General features: G+C 35.8%; 1 protein-coding gene, 1 long non-coding RNA gene and 1 pseudogene across 2 annotated transcripts in view; all 3 read left to right on the top strand.

Annotated features, from left to right (window-relative positions):
- The window catches only part of LOC107740396 (liprin-beta-1-like), a 30,728-nt gene extending 16,793 nt beyond the window's left edge, over positions 1–13,935 (top strand). The window contains exons 9-26 of the mRNA XM_016552822.1: positions 175–219; positions 1,123–1,184; positions 1,275–1,359; positions 2,146–2,285; positions 3,498–3,604; positions 4,047–4,100; positions 4,306–4,366; positions 4,749–4,920; positions 6,174–6,315; positions 7,540–7,765; positions 7,901–8,012; positions 8,125–8,213; positions 8,543–8,665; positions 8,755–8,880; positions 9,984–10,172; positions 10,288–10,455; positions 11,870–11,935; positions 12,032–13,935. Coding sequence (XP_016408308.1) covers positions 175–219; positions 1,123–1,184; positions 1,275–1,359; positions 2,146–2,285; positions 3,498–3,604; positions 4,047–4,100; positions 4,306–4,366; positions 4,749–4,920; positions 6,174–6,315; positions 7,540–7,765; positions 7,901–8,012; positions 8,125–8,213; positions 8,543–8,665; positions 8,755–8,880; positions 9,984–10,172; positions 10,288–10,455; positions 11,870–11,935; positions 12,032–12,115 — 2,051 coding nt within the window. The 3' untranslated portion in view covers positions 12,116–13,935. The remainder of the gene's footprint in view (positions 1–174; positions 220–1,122; positions 1,185–1,274; positions 1,360–2,145; positions 2,286–3,497; positions 3,605–4,046; positions 4,101–4,305; positions 4,367–4,748; positions 4,921–6,173; positions 6,316–7,539; positions 7,766–7,900; positions 8,013–8,124; positions 8,214–8,542; positions 8,666–8,754; positions 8,881–9,983; positions 10,173–10,287; positions 10,456–11,869; positions 11,936–12,031) is intronic.
- Positions 13,936–14,124: 189 nt separating this feature from the next.
- LOC107740199 (uncharacterized) lies at positions 14,125–15,265 on the top strand. Its single transcript, XR_001640067.1, has 4 exons — positions 14,125–14,358; positions 14,798–14,857; positions 14,973–15,072; positions 15,154–15,265. It is a non-coding gene; the product is annotated as an uncharacterized LOC107740199 (long non-coding RNA).
- Positions 15,266–16,970: 1,705 nt separating this feature from the next.
- Positions 16,971–17,787, top strand: LOC107740384 (poly(U)-specific endoribonuclease-C-like; annotated as a pseudogene).
- Positions 17,788–17,824: the final 37 nt, after the last annotated feature.

Below are 17,824 nucleotides of genomic sequence, written 5' to 3'. Positions count from 1 at the left end.
ATATATATATATATATATATATATATATATATATATATATGTGTATATATATGATTTTTTAAAAATAATAAATTTTGTTTTGTTTATTCCCCTAACTTTTTACTCAAAGCGCTTTATTGGTCCAACACATTCAATAACAGAAGACGTTTAATATTATTACTCTGTCTTAAACAGTTTTCCATACTGAGGAAACATTAAAAAAGAGGCTCAAAGAGAAACGTAAGGGGACTCCATGTCTACCTTCTACACATGCATCCCTTTTTCAGTTTTTTAATCTTTGTACTATTTTTGTCCTCTTGGTCCTCTGCTTCTTGTGCCTGCATGTTTGGGCATGGTACTCATGAAGCTTGCTTTTCTACGACACGAAGCAGTGCAAATTACAATCATACAGGAAGTTAATGAGTTTAAAAATACAAGATATTAGTTATAGGAAAGGGAAAGAAGTAATGAATAACAATCCTTTCTTATGTTGTAGCCCTGACAAAAGATTGTGGTCGCTATCTGGCATGTCACATTTACATTATAGTTTGTTTGTTTTTTGCCTGTCACCTCGTACTGTAACGCCTCCTGTTCCCCAAAGTTAGTTTCTTCACCTCACTTCCCCTCTTCCCTCCATTATAGTGCATTGCCCTTAACCCATGTTCACATTCCTCATAACCTTGCAGGCTGGACATCCACTCTTATCTGTGGCTGCATACACTCACGTTTAATCCCAACAAGCTCCTCCTCGCTTCCGTTGTGTGCATTTCTCAAATTTGTCACAGAAGGTCACTGTTGCATTTCAGTTCAATGTGTCTGTCTACAGTATGTGATGCTAAATGTCAGACTTGAGTCTCAGTTGTTATTGTATGAATTAATTTTTGCTATTTTTTTATATTGCTTTTGTTTATTTTTGTTATTTGCTTTGATTTGCTTTTGATGTTTGTTTTGATTCTCTTTGTTTTTAGCTTGTTTTTTGGTCTTTGCTTTGTTTGATATATTTAAGCTTTGTTTTTTGTTGTTTTTTGCTTTGTTTTTGTTTATTTTGATATATTTTTTTAGTAGTAAATTTTTTAGTTTTTAGCCTTTTTTATTGTTTGTTTCGATAAATGGTCTTTAGTTTACTAAGCCTGTGCTTTGCAGATATGGAAGTACAGAAGATGAAGAAAGCAATGGAGTCTTTGATGGCTGCGAATGAGGAGAAGGTAGTTTTAAGTCATAGGTTTCCTTTCCCATTGCTTTTGAAAATCATAAAGGAACTTGGCATTTAATGCTGTTAATGATGCTTTGTTTAGGATTGCAAGATTGAAGAGTTGCGACAGTCACTCATGCGTTACAAGAAAGTTCAAGGGATGGTCATGTCAGCACAAGGGAGAAAAGGTGATTTATTTTGCTTTTTAATAAAAATTCCAAAGTGTTGTCAATGAAATGTGTTTGTCATTCCTGTAATTAGTGTTATTTGTATTATTTATATACTATTGAACTAGCTTTGAATTAGCTTTTATTTTGTTTTAAATGTAATTTTAATTTGTTTAATTAATTTTATGTGCTTTTGTCATTTTATTAATTTTCTAAATCTTATTTAACTTTATTTTATTTCAGTTTTAGTAGTTTTAGTACTTAATTTTATTTCAGTTAGTTGTCAGGCAACATTTCTAACTTTAATTTTGTAAGTTTTGTTTAAGCTGAAGTTTTCATCTAATATTTATATTTTATTTTAGCTTTATTTTAATTAATCAAAATGATTTTTTAAAATAATTTGTGAGCAGTAACAACACTACCTTTAATACAAAAAATACATTATTTAAATTGTAAATTATATATTGTGGAAGGCTACATGGTGATGTAAAAATGTGTAAAAATTTTTTTTTTAATTTTTACTGTAATACAATAATGAGAAACAATGGAGACTCCAAGAAATTACAGGGGAAAAAATCTGTAGGAAAATATACTTATTTATGATAAAAAATATTATTTATTATATTGTATTGTATTATATTATATTATATATTATATTATGTTATGTTATGTTATGTTATGTTATGTTATGTTATACAATTATTTGAATCCTATAATGTGTTGCTGTTAAGTGACAGGTTGTACTTGTTGTGTGCTGTTTTCCGAGCTAATGATCAAATCTCCCTCCTCTCCTGTCTTTCTCATCAGATAAATTCAAAGACGGAGACAGTGATGGGAGCAATAGCGACAGCTCCCTCTCCATGTCCACCGCCCTCTCTGTTTCCATAGACACGGAGAAGTCTCTGCTCTCTTACACAGAGGAAGTTGCTGTGAGGGGTCAAAATGAGGTACAATTTTCTTTTCAGACCAACAAAATTCATATAATATTTCCCTCAAGGTTATACAGTTCACCGTTTGTGGTTAGTTTGCATCCTTGTTAAAAAAAACTACATTTTGTTTTGGCGTGCATAATCTGAAATCACTGCACTGCAACCTAGAATTATTCTTAATTTAGAGCAACACAGGCTGATTGACAGTTCAGCAAAGTTGTGTTGATGGTGTTTTTTCAAGCTAAAGGCTAAATTGAACACTTGCAGAACACACAGCATGTCAACCTGTGGCTTATATTGTCACCGATGATTCAAGACGCAGATAGTCACTTGTCAGGGCGTGACTGAATGTCTTCAGATATTACTGTTCAAAGGTGATGGATCCTTGGAATATGATGTATGCAGTAGAACGTTTTGAGCCAAGGACTCCGAAAACTGAGTGAATAAAATCCATTTATGTAATCAGGGTTATTCTATTTTTTTTTTATTTACTAGTATAGCATTTTTATATTGTTTTAATATTGAATTTTTATTTTATTCCATGTGTTTCAGTCATTTTTATTAGATTTATTTTATTCTTTTTTAGCTTCATTTTATTTATTTATTTCAGTTTTAGTGATTTTAGTACTACAACTACAGTTTTAATTTACATTTTTTTTTTTTAAGTTGAAGTTTTTCATTTAATATTTATATTTTATTCTGTTTTATTTCAGATTTATTTCACTGATCAAAAATTATTTTTAATAGTTTGTGAACAGTAACAATACCTGTAATACAAAATAAATCTGCATTCTAAATTGTAAATTATTTATGTATTGTGAAAGTTGTACATACCGATGTAGCCATCTGAACAACACCTTCTCTTTCTATATTTCAATCTATGCTTACAGATCTAAATTGTTACCTGAACAGGTGATGATGACTAAAAACGGTTTCTTTTTTTATATTAATGTACTTGTTTTTTAATGCCCTTATTGGTAATTGTATGTACAATACAGCACTTTGGTCAACCCATGGTTGTTTTTAAATATGCTTTATAAATACAACAAACAAACAAACAAAAATCCCTAATAAAAAGGCTTAATAAAAAGGATATATTGTATTATATTATATTAAATATGATATTTTTATGCTGGAAAGGTGGACCTCCAGGGGCCTGCATTTTGAAAAATACTGGTGTAGAGAATACACTGGTGTGAATTTACCTTTGCATGTTCTCTTCTTCTGTAGGCGACCACATTTGTCAGTACACTCCAAGTGCCATCGCTCACAGTACATATAACATCCCCAGATAAAGCAGACAACCATTCAGGCCTGGAACACATGCAGTCATCAAGGTACACTTCAGTACATTAAAACACACCTTTTTGTCTGCTGAGTTGTTTTTTCACGCAGGATCATCATCTGATAAAATCTGGACAAGCAAACATTCTTTTAAATCATATCTGTGGCTGTAGGTTTATGTCCCAAAGCATCCCACCTATGCTACAGCATCCAAGCATCCCATCCTCAGCGGTAGCACCTCTAAAGGCTTTTCCTTTCTTGTGCTTTGTTAGTATCCTCTTTTCATCCTTTCTAGTCTTTGAAATGCCTATTGTCTATATCAGAGTTCATGACCACCTCACCGTATTCATACTATCCCATCATTCTATGGTGTTTAAAGTGTCATTTTCTCACCGTTAACACATCAATGCATGTCCGTCTATACACCCCACTGCTTACCCATCATGCTTTGCCACCACCTCTGCATCCCAATGCTTGTGTGTTTGTCCTTTGTAGTGAGAAAGAGCGTCAGGAGCCAACACTGGAGACCCCATTAGATGAGAGTCCCGAGTGAGTATGTGTGTCAGGTGGAGTTCAGTTACAAAAATGGCACATTTTGATTTGCCAGTTTTGTTTTTTTGGTAACCTGAAATGCCACTCTTGTGACTCAAAGTGTGAGTCAGACACCTTAACAAAGTGGTTTGATACTACATAGTGGTTATGAACATATGCATGTTGGAAAGAGTGATGGTAACAATGTCTTTTCATGTTTTAGAACTTCAGAGGTCACAAAATCAGCAAACCAGGGCAACCTTGATGGAAGAGCCAGTAAAAAGGTGAATTTCAACTCAATCAAGACTTGAGTAAAAGTGTATTTATTTTTAAGGTTTTTATTAGGGTTAGGCAATATATTGAATATTTAAAGTGATTTAAAATGAGATTTAAAAAAAAAAGTCTGTTGTGCAATTTTTAATTCCAGAAGCCATTAACAGTAGATCAGAGGCCAGCTGAGGTCATTCTTATTTTTTTGTTAGTAATACTCTTAAATCATAACTATTATTAACATTATTATTATTCATTGCTGTTGTCGTATTAAATTAGAAGTTATTATAATTATAAATATATATTTTAATTTACATTATATTATTGGAATGTTTTTTATATTACATGCATACGGTTATTTGACATTTCTGAAATGTTTTCTTCATGAACTTTTAGAGCAAAGAATTTGATGAGTTCAACAAGATCACAACTCTACCACCCAGATCCCCAAGCTCTTCTCGTACTGCTGAGGATGACAGCTTCGGCACCAGGAAAATGAGATCTTCGTTTGGACGGGGATTCTTCAAGATCAAGGGAGGGAAGAGGACTGCTAGTGCCCCTAATTTGGGTATGACTTCTTTCTTACTTCTAGCTCAATATACCCATGGTCAATTACAGTTTCACTGTGATTAAAAAAGCTAAAATTACTAAAAATAAAAAACAGTCCAAACAAAAATTTGTTTTTTAGATTAAAAAGATCATGAGTCAAGAGTGCCGGAATTTAGTACAAACGCCCATTTACGGGCTAGACCTGCCATATGGCCTCTCTGAGGAAGGACAGAGAAGAACCTGGATGTGTCTTCATTTCTTTCTTTCCTTCAAGGAAAAATCCCTCACCTTGATGCATTTCCCCACACAATCAATTGGTTCTCTGACCATGTTGTACTGTTTCTAACAGGCTCTCCATTTCTGCTCAATGTCAGTATATTAAATAAATTTAAAGTCAAAACACACAGATGCAACAAGTATTTTACTGATTTTGAAAACCCAAATGATTGTGATCTGTAACATTGTAGGAAGGAACACATTTTATTTTATTTTAGCTTCAAGCTTGATTCAGAAAAGGTCTGTCTTTCGACAGGAAGAAATTTAGGAGCAAAGTTGGTTTATTTTCGTTTCTTTTCTTCATAGCAGGAGGTGATATTACATGAAGAAATGAATGGCAATTATGGGTGTTCTCTATGGGTGGACAAATCCTCTTGTCAAAATAATAGTCTAAATCGATGTGTTTAAACATTGGGCTCATGTGGTAGCCAGTGTGAGTCCTTCGAGATAAAGAATATAGATGTTCTGTCGTCATCGCATGTTATTTTGTGACCACATTATTACCCAGCACTCAAATATTCTGACCATGTTCTCACAACTCTGTATGTTCCCCTCACATCCAAACTACCATAAGAATGTACATTCAGGCTGGATTTAGTGCCATTCAATAACAATAATAATAGATGTTATTACTTCCATTGTGTTAACTTGCATGTAAGCATGTGACTTTGTTCCATGGTTCCACTCCTAAAATAAACCAAATCTAGTTGTTCTTCAGTCCAGACGAGAAGTCATCTGCCATCTTGCCTCATGATGCTGATTCCAGTAGTTCAAGGAAGACGCTGTAATTTTTGGGCTTTATTTCTTTTAAACTTCCTGTTATTCATGACATTTTTACTGCTCTGGTCTCCTACTGAACAACTGCCCTGTTTTTTCTCCCTTCCCATAATCTTTAGTTTATTTGATGCTTGACTGACCATGGTATTATGGGTAACGTAGTTTGCTGTGGTGACAACAGGACATTTTCTTTTCTTGTGTATGTGTTTGTTTGCACAGCTGAGACAGAGAGGGACGGCACTGACCATCTGGATCTGGCAGGCATGCCGCAGAGGTCAGCTGACAGTGACAGCACACACACTCTCCCCATTTCTCCGGAGGGCAAGAAAAAGTCAAAAGGAATCAAAGCTCTATTTGGAAAGTGAGTCTAAAACAGCTGCAGGGTTGGACGTTTCAGACACTTGGTGTCTTTCCTTATCTAGCATATTTTATATCCTGCCAGTGTTATTGTTAACTAAACCGAAAACTATTAAAAATTGGTTTTATTAATTGGAAAAATGCTTAAATAAAACAAATATTAGATAAAAAAAAACAACTAAAAACTTGAAATGTTGCTTTGGTAATTAACTAAAATAAAATAAGTTGAAGTACTAAAATTATTCAATCTGAAATATAAATTAAAGCTGAATAGAAAAACTAACTAAACTAAAACTAACTAAAAAAAATAATGAAAATGACAAAAGCACATACAAAATCATTAAAACTGAAAACAAAATTAAAATGAAAACTATAAAGAATAAAAGCTAATTCAAAATATTAATAAATACTATAATAGTAAAAAATAACACTGAATGCTGGATATTTAAAGAATAGATTATCGTAATACTTCATTTAATTTCTAAAAAAATATTATAATATTATAATGTTACATTATTCTAAAAAATTATAAGTATTATATTTCAAATATTATTAATGTTCTGATTTACTTCATATAAACTAAGCAACCTTTCTACTCTTTATTTACATGAACATAATTTAAAAATGTATTTTAAAAATAACCCTAAATGTTGCTTTCTGGCATTTGAAAATGGTCAAATGTTCATATATGTATATTGTGACGAGTCGGCTGCCTCCCCCTAATTATCAGCATCACCCCGTCCCTTAATCGCCACCCTTCGCCAGGCTCCCGACAGGAGTGGGGGCGTGAGAGAGGAGGGGCGCTGAAATAGCCGGGGCTGGCGGTGTGTAATGGGGCACACCTGACCCGAATGGAGCCTCATCACCACCGCTGTTTAAATGCCGAGCGCGCCTCTCCTCGGGTAGACCGGTCTCTTCCCCGTGCATGCACGCTGGTGCCCTCGTGGGTCCAGGAAGGGTGCGTAGAGGGACTCCCGCGCCGCCAGAGTCGTGAGCTGCCGGACCCGCAGTCCGGACGAGAACCGCACCCGTTACACGGCCGTCAGGCCAGGATGCCAGGCCGTCTACTACCTTCGCGTCACAGTGACACAGGATAGAGCTCCTTTTCGAATTGGAAAGATCTGCTGTTGGGAAACACACCCTGGTGACGGACTTACATGTAGCTTATTGATTCAGAGTTTCAGTTCCTGATTAAAATCTCATTTATTATGTTGTCAATTTTGTGGTAAATGGTCAAATGGCAAATATCTCCAGCAGTCACTGTCTTTGTACCTTCTAAGATCTGCTTGTTTGTGTTTTCCAGTGAGCTGGATGCACCGTTTGCACGCTGGTCCCGGGGGCAGGTGTGTGATTGGATGCAGGAGCAGGGACTGGGGTTGTACGTGAGTTGGGCAAGGCAGTGGGTCGCCTCAGGCCAGACGCTTCTGCAGGCATCCCAGCAGGATCTGGAAAGAGTGAGCTCTTATTACTCACAATCAGGATGAGAGCATATAGTGGAGTCCAAATGTCTGAGACCACGTTTAAGTCTGGTAATAATGGTTTTCCGTCTGAAATTCATGCTTAAGGACTGTTCTACCCTCTGTATGCAGGAGCTGGGAATAAAACACCCTCTACACAGGAAGAAACTGCAGCTGGCCTTGCAGGCATTGGGCTCAGAGGAAGATGACAACAAAGGCAAACTAGACTACCACTGGGTGACAAGTAAGGAATGGATGTTTATTCATCCGCAGTATCAGATTTGTTGTTAAATTGTTATAAAACTAAGGCTGAATGTATCAGATTGTTTTTCTTAAGCCCTTACCTTCTGTTCTAGGGTGGCTTGATGATATTGGCCTCCCGCAGTACAAGACTCAGTTTGACGAGGGACGTGTGGATGGACGTATGCTTCACTATATGACTGTGGTTAGTCCTTTTCCTTGTCAATATCACGTTTTGACATATAAATGAAAGTTTTAATCTGTGAATAAAAGGTTAAACTAGCTTTTAATGTTTTTGAAAGAAGGCTGCATTTATTTGATAAAAAATACAGAAAAGTAAAAACATTAATATTGTGAAATATTATTACAATTTAAAATACGTGTTTTCTATTTGAATAAATTTTAAAATGTCATTTATTTTTGTGATGGCAAAGCTGAATTTCAGTCATTAGTCCAGTCTTTAGTGTCACATGATTTCTAAACTGCTTAGTTGAAAGTTGTTCATGTCCACTCTCTCCTGTCCATGCTGAACAGGATGACCTATTGTCTCTGAAAGTGGGCAGTGTTCTTCATCACCTCAGTATTAAGAGAGCCATCCAGGTGCTCCGGCTCAACAACTACGACCCCAACTGTCTGCGGCGAAGACCTTCAGATGAGGTAGGAAGAGAGACCAAACTCTAATCTGTGCTGTCCTGTTGTTTTTTTTTTACTTATACTAGCAATCCTTATGTTCACCTTTATTTCAGAACAACATAAGTCCTGCTGAGATCTCTCAATGGACCAACCACCGTGTGATGGAGTGGCTGCGGTCTGCTGACCTGGCTGAATACGCACCCAACTTGAGGGGCAGTGGAGTACATGGAGGACTGATGGTGAGAAATTACTTTGTACTAGTTTAGGTTATTGGTTGGAATGGTTAAAAATTTGCACTGGAATCCGAAAAGTTGTAGGTTAAAGGCTTGAAAGGGTTGATCCATGAACACTGTACCCCCTTAAGGCCCCGATATACTCACAGTGAAGTTATGTTTCGTCCTTTGTGCCCATGCTGCTGAAATTGGCATTTACATGAATATGTAAATATGTTCTGCACGCTTTCCTCTCAGTAACAAAATAAACACAATAAAAATGACAGTGGTGAGAAAACAGCAATTAAAAAAGCATCCGATCATAGTGATGTGGATATGTTTGCTCCAGCTCTACATTTTGGAATTTCAAGTCATATTTCAAGTCAAGTTATATTTATTTATAATATGGAAATAAATACATGTGGGAATAAATAAATGAATGCATATATAAATAAATATTCCAAAAAAGCAAATGAAAAAAAATTAATAAAAATAAGTCTTAAAAAGAATAAAAATAGTGAAAAAAAATATATATATTTAAAGAAAATGTATTACAAAAAGACTACATTTAATTTAAAATCACTTATTCCTTAGCAGGTTTGGTCCTCCATAGCTTTACAGTAATAAACATGAAAAAACACGTCAATTTCTACTATAAAGCAGCTTTGCAGTGTGTTCATGTTTATACTTGTGGAGCCTCAGAACACACCTACCTATTAAGTAATCACCACAGACCAATGGTAGTTTGGCCAGACTGAACTTCTCTGGAAAGTTTGCTTTTGTCAAGCTGTTTTGGTCTGATTTTGTTCATCATGATGTCACACAAGTTCATTCTTTGATTCACTTGAAGCCTTCCTGTAGCTCAAACAGTAGAGCAGGATGCTAGCAAGGTCATAGGTTTGATTCCCAGGGAAAGCAAGAAGTGATTAAATGTGTACCTTGAATGCAATGGAAGTCACTTTGGATAAAAGCATCTGTGAAATGCATAAATGTAAATGTAAAGTATACCGGGACCTTTATCATAGCAGTTAACCCCAGGTTGCTAAAGTGAAAATAAAGCTGAGGTAAAAGCATCTGCAAAAGTGCAATTTTTTCTTATCAAATGGGCATCATTTTGTTCGTGGTTTCAGGTGCTGGAACCTCGCTTCAATGTGGAGACAATGGCTCTGCTGCTGAATATTCCCCCCAACAAGACTCTGCTGCGGAGGCATCTGGCTACTCACTTGAACCTGCTGGTGGGTTCTGAGGCCCAGCAACTCAAACAGGAGTGTCTAGAGAACCCAGACTACACCTTACTCACCGCCACAGCTAAAGTCAAGGTATGATGCAGAACACCTCCAGACCATCTACTGCAGAACTTGCATGTGATTCATTCATTTTGGAGTTCAAATGCTGACATATTTTTATTTTAAATGCCGTCTGTGTCAAATTTAGCCGCACAAGCTGGCGTTTGGAGGGTTTGGTAGGAAGAAGAAGCAAGAGGACAATGAAGAGTATGTCTGTCCCATGGATGTGGAGATGCCCAAAGGACGCAGCTTCCAGAAAGGCTACAGAAGCATGGAGCTCCAGATCTATGATGATGACCTAGATCGATTCGACCAGGTAGTGATAGAAGCTTTCTGGTGCATGATGGAATATGATGCTTTACTTTGCTACAGTGTGAAAAGCAGTGGCCGCTGGCACTGATCGACCTGGCTGTCTGGTAGTCAGGTTAATCGTTTAGCATTTAATACCACAAAAGTCATGTGGCAGATTTGCGGAATAATAATTTAACTACAATATTTTAAATATTTAATATATCTAAATATATAATACATTTATTATTTGTATATTCATTTATATAAATATTTTGTGTTTTCATTTTAAGTTTCAGTCAACTGAATTTAATGTAAAAAAGATTAATAACATTTAATGCATTTAAGTTTCATTTTTAAATGATCAATAATTACCTAAATTATTAATATTTACTAAATATTTACCGATATTTTAATATTTAATTTAAAAATAATAGATTTTTAAAGGCAGAGTAAGTGATTTCTGGTAGCCAATGTTGATATTTGAAATCACCAAAACAAACACGCCCCTACCCCAAAAGGGTCTTGCCCCTATTTTGATAGCTCCGCCCCACATATACGTACGCAACCCAGGCAACGATTAGTTCTGTGAAACAAAGCAAAACCAATGTTACACCGTGTCTACGGACGTGAGCGGCGCGGTGCAACAAATCCCCGACAGAAAACTGGATCAGCGCTGGAAAGCTGATCCGATATTTACACGGGTCCTACTTCTTGCCTTATCGTTCCACAGACGTTTTCCTCTTGTTTTTTATCCACCATCTCTATCTTTCTGTCGCTCGGCTCGGCTAATGTCCGTCCCATGCACTGAAAGCTCTCTCCTCCACATCACGAGTAGACACGCCCCTTATTGCTGATTGGCTACAAGTTTGTTTTGCTATTCGGCCCGAATCCGTTTTCTAAAGCGTTTTTGAAAAATCACATACCCTGCCTTTAAGTGTTTTTGTAAGCAGTCTCTTTATGCTCACAAAATTTGCATTTATTTGATAAAAAAAAAAAACTGTAAAAGCAGTAATATTGTGAAATATTATTACAATTTAAAAGAATGATTTTCTATTGTAATACATTTTAAAATGTCATTTACTTCTGATAATTTTGATTTCTGAAGGATCATGTGACACTGAAGACCAGAGTAATGCCAGCTGAAAATTCAGCTCTGCCATCACAGCAATAAATTAAATTGGAAAATTTATTACAATAGGAAATCATTCTTTTAAATTGTAATAATATTACTGTATTTTCTGTATTTTTGAAAATATAAATGCAGGCTTGGTGAGCACAAGAAACTTCTTTCAAAAACGTAAAAAAAATCTAAATTATTCCATATGGTCAGTTGATTATTCAATCGTCAATAACCTTAAATCAAATCATTAAAAACAATGAATCGATCATTGATTAATCATTAACACCTGTATGACTTTGTTCCTCTTTGCAATCCCCAGATGGAGGACTCTGAAGGGACAGTAAGGCAGATTGGCGTTTTCTCAGAGGGCATCAACAACTTAACGGTAACAAGCAGCTGCACATCTGATCTCACTTGTGTTGCTTTATATATACAGTGGTGTGCTTGAGCCTAAACTGTGCATCCTGTGTTTTGTGATCAGAGTATGCTGAAGGAGGACGAGTTCTTCAAGGGGATCTCCACGTTCCCCAATGCCAGTGTGAAGGATGATGACTCCAACGTGTGAGGGTACCGCAGGGACACTCTCGCCCCTAGTGCTGCTGCTTTAATATGAAGTGACTGTGCCAATCCTTCTGCCAACACCTCCACACACGCACCTCCATCTGAATGCCAAATATATCAAACAGAACCACGTGTCAGCTCATAAAAACACCAATTTAAAGTATTTTAATTGCCTTTTAAGAACATTTTGTTTAATAATTAATGTCTCATAAAGGTAGATGGAAGAATGTCTGCCCTGTGTGTGTGTGTGTGTGTTAGTGGTCATTTTTGTTTTTTGTGGATCGATGTGATATGATTTATAACTATAATGAGTAGCAGTCCTGCTGTAATCTGCTGGTCATTGGATAGATACAGTATGCATTCTTTTTCATCTGCCTGCCTAAATCTGTGACAGATGGTTTGTGCCAGTTATTATGGTGACAGAAGAGCACAAGGACACTTTCAGTCAAAATCAAAGATATATTTGATTAAATTGTTGATAAATTAAAGTTGTACACTGCCAATAATTAAATTAGCAATAAACATCAATATTTTTGAATGATCTTTCCAGGTGCAGTCTTAAACATATGATAGGGTTTTTAGTTGTATTTTGACCTGTACATTTTAGTTTATCAAGCCAATACATGCATTGATACTGCATATGCTTTGTGTATTTGCATGCAGAACTCTGTACAATATACTTTACATCTGGTTTGTAAAGGTTTGCATGTTATTTAAGTCTCATTTGGATAAAATATCAGCAAAATATTGTTACTTTAATAAAAGTTCATTGTGAATTATTTTTCCTCTGCTGCAGTACTTTAGGATAGCAATAATGTTCTCGTTTATGTAAATGCTATCATGTAGCATGAATCTTTAATGCAATACTGGCATGTGCACAAAATTGTAAGCAGCTGAAAATTATATTGAAAATATAGTGCCACTCATTACCATTTCAGTTACATGTTTGTACTTTGACTTTTACTAATTTTTAAAGGTGAATAAAATGCTGAAAGCATGCAGGCTTTAATTGTTTGTTGTATTCATGTCAATTAGTTACACAATTGGTAAATTCTACAAACAATAGTGTATGACTTGTTACTTGTCAGAGCAGAAATTCTTCAATGAATGAAGATTGTGAATGCAGGTCCTTACATACATTTTTAAGATAACCATTTTACAAAGAGTAACATTGCTGTCAAAATAAATACTGTAGTTATCATAGCAATTGTTTCCACAATATAGCTGTGGCTTTGCCACCACAGTCATACAAAATACATTTAAAATACATTAAAATGACAGTAAGCGCATTTTGTGGAGAAACTATTTTGTACCATGGTAAAGGGACAGTACATAACTTAATCAACAGCGCCATCTATTGGACAATCTCTAGACAATTGCTTGTCAGCATTTTATAATAAAATCCTTTTTTTTTTTTTGTGTGCAATTTTAGTGGCAATTATAAATTAATGTAAGTTGTTTCCATGCTTTCAGTATTAAGTTTTGACTTGGGTTATACATTATGTCCAGCTTTTGCTTTCAGTTCTTAGAAATAAACTGATGAAAAGAGTCCTTGTCCTTCATGTCATTGTGTGACTGTTTCCAGTTGGCTTTCAGTAGGGGGCGCATGAGAGCTCAGAGAGACAAACCGTATTCAAATCTCAGCAAGTCTTTTGGCTTATTGAATATATTTGTGTACAGAAATCTATTATAGTTTTCATGCAGATTATTACTATCTGATATACAAATGGAAATCTTCCTCTGTCGTCTCTATGAAAACTATCATATCAAATCTTTATACAAGTAATCACACATGCATTAGTGTGATTGTCCACCCTGACCAGCGCGGAGAAAAGAAACGATTACATTGTGACAAAGTGTTCCGCGTGCTGCTTCAGCAAACTTCATAGTTTAAACTTCAATAATTACATTTTATTAGTCCGTGAATTAGAAATAAACAGTGAAAAGGTAATGTGGGTTAATTATTAGTTAGGTTTATCATTCTTGACCAAACATAGACAACTTCTGCTAAGGTCCGCCCACTTATGTTCCCGTTTGATGTAAATGTTCATTCGACCCCCATATACGATTTCTGTGATAGAAATGGATCGACGCAACATATTTGGGTGTATTCAGGCATGAGAGCATCGCCAGGGTCCACTTAACCGGGCGAGCTCTTGTTGTGAGACGTTCAACAAAACGAAGAAAACTGCACAAATAACTCGCGTTCATCTGTGCGCGCATCAAACCAAACGCAATGCGCAGGGGGTAGGTAGAAAACTTTTTTTTAATGTTTTGCATACACTTGTACGTCTACGTTTTTTTTTTTTTTTTTACTTTTGTCTATGTTTAATCTGTTTTAAAAGCATAATTGTCTTGCAAAAGGTCATTGAGTTTAACGTGTTGATCTTTAGTACCTTTGTTGTTTCCTCTTATTTTTAAGTTCATGTGTTTAGTGTTGATCAGTTATTTATTAGAAAATTCTCTCTGCTTTTTACCTTCTTCTTTTTTTTTTTTGCATTATTTTTGCACTCTCCTTTACTGTAAGTCCCAGGAGGTTAACTTTTATGAACTTAAATTAAATTATTGCATAATTTATGTTCATTTAAGTGGCATGAAATGTACTGTACACAGTATATATATACAAAAAAAAGATAAATAAATTAAAGCAATTGTAAAGTGTTACTTATATGTTTGTATGTTGCAGGTATTATTTTGGATGGATCATTGTGCTCTTGGCTCTGTTTACTTTTAGTGATGCATCTAGGTAACTTCTTTTCTAATTGTGCCTATTATATAAATGCCATTTACTACACCTGAGAACGTTTTGTACAAAATTTACGCACATTTTATACAACTCACTTTTTTCCCTACATTCTCAGTCAAACTGTCAACCAGGAGCTTTCAAATATTTTCAATGAGCTCTGGAAGCTGGATGTGAATCGCCTGAGCCCTGGGACTCAGTACAATATCTGACTACAGGTGTCAGTATTTTAATGTCAAACAATATTAAATCTAATGACAGCTCAAGTGTAACATTAAATTGTCTTACATTTCTTTTAGGGCAAAGCTGGTTACATACCACAGGGAAGCACCAGTGCGGTAGACCACGCCTCATCCTCACTGTTTACCAGTGTCGATGAGGCCAAACTGAACTCCATTACCACTTATGCACATATGTTTCTTTTGCAAAAAAAACCGGTGAAATATCGGGTGGTGTGTACTTCCGAATGTCCAGCAATTCGTCTCTGGTGAAACTGATCGCAGGGATATAACTAAAGACAGGACAAACTAACAAAAACATAAAAACAACTGCGGAGCACGCCACGGAGGCAGCCATCAGCGTCGGCGCACTTACTTGCGATTGAAAGCTGCGTGTTTGTAATAATCATATACATTATATACATCTTGGATGGCCTGAGGGCGAGTCAATTTTCAGAAAATTTTAATTTTGGTTGAACTATTGCTTTAAATCTTTTATCTCATAAAAAAAATACATGTTTTACTCCCTCAGCGTGCCCACCGGTACCTGATTGGAAAGAGAAAATCACGCTCAGTTCTGAGACAGTTTAAGAGTCAGTTGTACTACATGTGGTTCCGCCTTTATCATAGAGACAGAAACGGAGGGTAAGCCACTTACACCAGTACAACATAAAAAAAATGTGTGTATTTTATTCCATATCAGCTCTAAATATAAAAAAATATATATCGCTTTTTTCCAAAAAGCGTCTTACATTTCTTTTAGGGCAAAGCTGGTTACATACCACAGGGAAGCACCAGTGCGGTAGACCACGCCTCATCCTCACTGTTTACCAGTGTCGATGAGGCCAAACTGAACTCCATTACCACTTATGCACATATGTTTCTTTTGCAAAAACCTCTAACTGTCAGTTTGCACAAAAGCTTATTTATCCACGGAGCTGTGCTGAAACATGCCTTTAACAGGGACACAGCAAGATCCTTTATAAAATGTAATTGTGTTTAAGCAGGCAGTTAATCTTAAAGTTGATTGGTGGAATTCTGAATGCTGTTATATGTTGCATTCAGTCTCTCCTTTTGATTTATGAGCGAAACCACATGGTTGCTTGAAGCAACATGTTACCAGAAATATTTGAATCTGAAATGCTAATCTGAAACCCTCACGCATGTAAACTTAAATCACATCACATATTTTGGATACACAGTATTAATCATGAAATAGATATAAAATAGAAGGTAAGTAAAGGTAAATCAGGAGCATGAAAAATCAGATCAGCATTAAAATATTTTACATAGAGGAGCATAAGTTTTCAGTCTTATTACTTTGTTTTTAAGTGTTTGAAACTTTACAAATTCGCAAAAAATCTAGAAGAAATGAAGTAAAGGAAGGTTTACATTTGTTTCATTTACATGTGTGACTGAATATAATATTTACCCACCCAAACGACCAGACATGAAATTGTTTTCACCATCAAAAAAGGTCTTTTGTGATTTTAAATGGTGATTTTGCTTACCTCTCAACAGGCTTCATGAAGCTTTTGGACAACTATGAGAGATCCACTGGTGTGGCAGAGAGGGTGACCGCTCAGGAGGTGACCGAAAATAACTCCTTTCTGGATGCTATTTTAGAGACAGCAGTCATGAAGGTATGAATTCACCCTCTAATAACTCAAGTTCTATCCTTTACCACATCGAAATGCATCTCTTTCTCTTGTGGCAATAACAGAGGCAATAACAAAAATGAAAAGTTGTAAAGACTGTGTGTAAAGATTTAGTGAAAGATTCTCTAAAAGACAAGTTCAACTTTTTTCCTGTTGCTAACCAAAATATTGTGGTTGTTCCCTGCCACACCCTGTTCTTGGAAGCTGCATATTATGACAAGGGGAAAAGCATGTGGAAGAATGTGTGATGATTCTGCTGTCATTAGATTAGAGCATTAAAGGAATAGTTTACCCAGAAATGAAAATTTGCTGAAAATTGACTCTTAGGCCATTCAACATGTTTCTTCATTGGAACTGATTTGGAAAAATGGGGTCTTCACAACTGGGTCCAGTTTTACCTGCAAGAGAAGCAGGAGATTCTTGATTACAAGGGCTACAAAGCCAGGGACAATGATGTGGTACTTTTTTCATCAATAAATCTGAAGAAAAATATATAAGAATTTATTGTTCTATGTGCAGTCTTTGCTGAATCTGTGCTTGTTTTTCTTCCATGCAGCCTAATGAAGATGACCACGTCTTGAATGTGTAATTCAGCTGGCATGGTTTGGTCAAGCCAGTGGCCAGCGCCTTTGTTGGTGTGAGTCCTGAGTTTGAGATGGCTATCTTTACCATTTTGTTCCTCACATCCACTGAGAAGACCACCACAGCTGTGGTCAATCTGGATGAGTACCAGCTGGAGATGGTGGTGCATAGACGCGGCCGCTCTATCGGGACCGCTTATCCCAAACTGCTGAGCAGCAACAACAGACACGTATAGATCCCACAACTGTACTACCCTGACAGTAGCTTTCAAGCTTTAAAAAAAAAAAATCTGAAATTTTTTTAAAGGCATATTGTAATTTTAGATAAGTAGACATTTGTTTTGTATTGGAGAAGTCTTACTTTTAGATGCTTGTTTACTTTGCTAATATGTTTAACAAACTACAGTATGCTCATGTACAGAGTTTAACTGAAGTTTAAATCTGAGCAAATATTTCATTTCCTCAGAACTGCCTTTCATACAGTGGTAATTTCTTCTGTCTTTTATATCTATT

The sequence above is a fragment of the Sinocyclocheilus rhinocerous genome, unplaced genomic scaffold (assembly GCF_001515625.1).
Source record: "Sinocyclocheilus rhinocerous isolate Xijiao unplaced genomic scaffold, SAMN03320098_v1.1 scaffold2055, whole genome shotgun sequence".
Taxonomy (NCBI): Eukaryota; Metazoa; Chordata; class Actinopteri; order Cypriniformes; family Cyprinidae; genus Sinocyclocheilus; species Sinocyclocheilus rhinocerous.
This window is presented reverse-complemented; position numbering and strand designations above follow the sequence as displayed.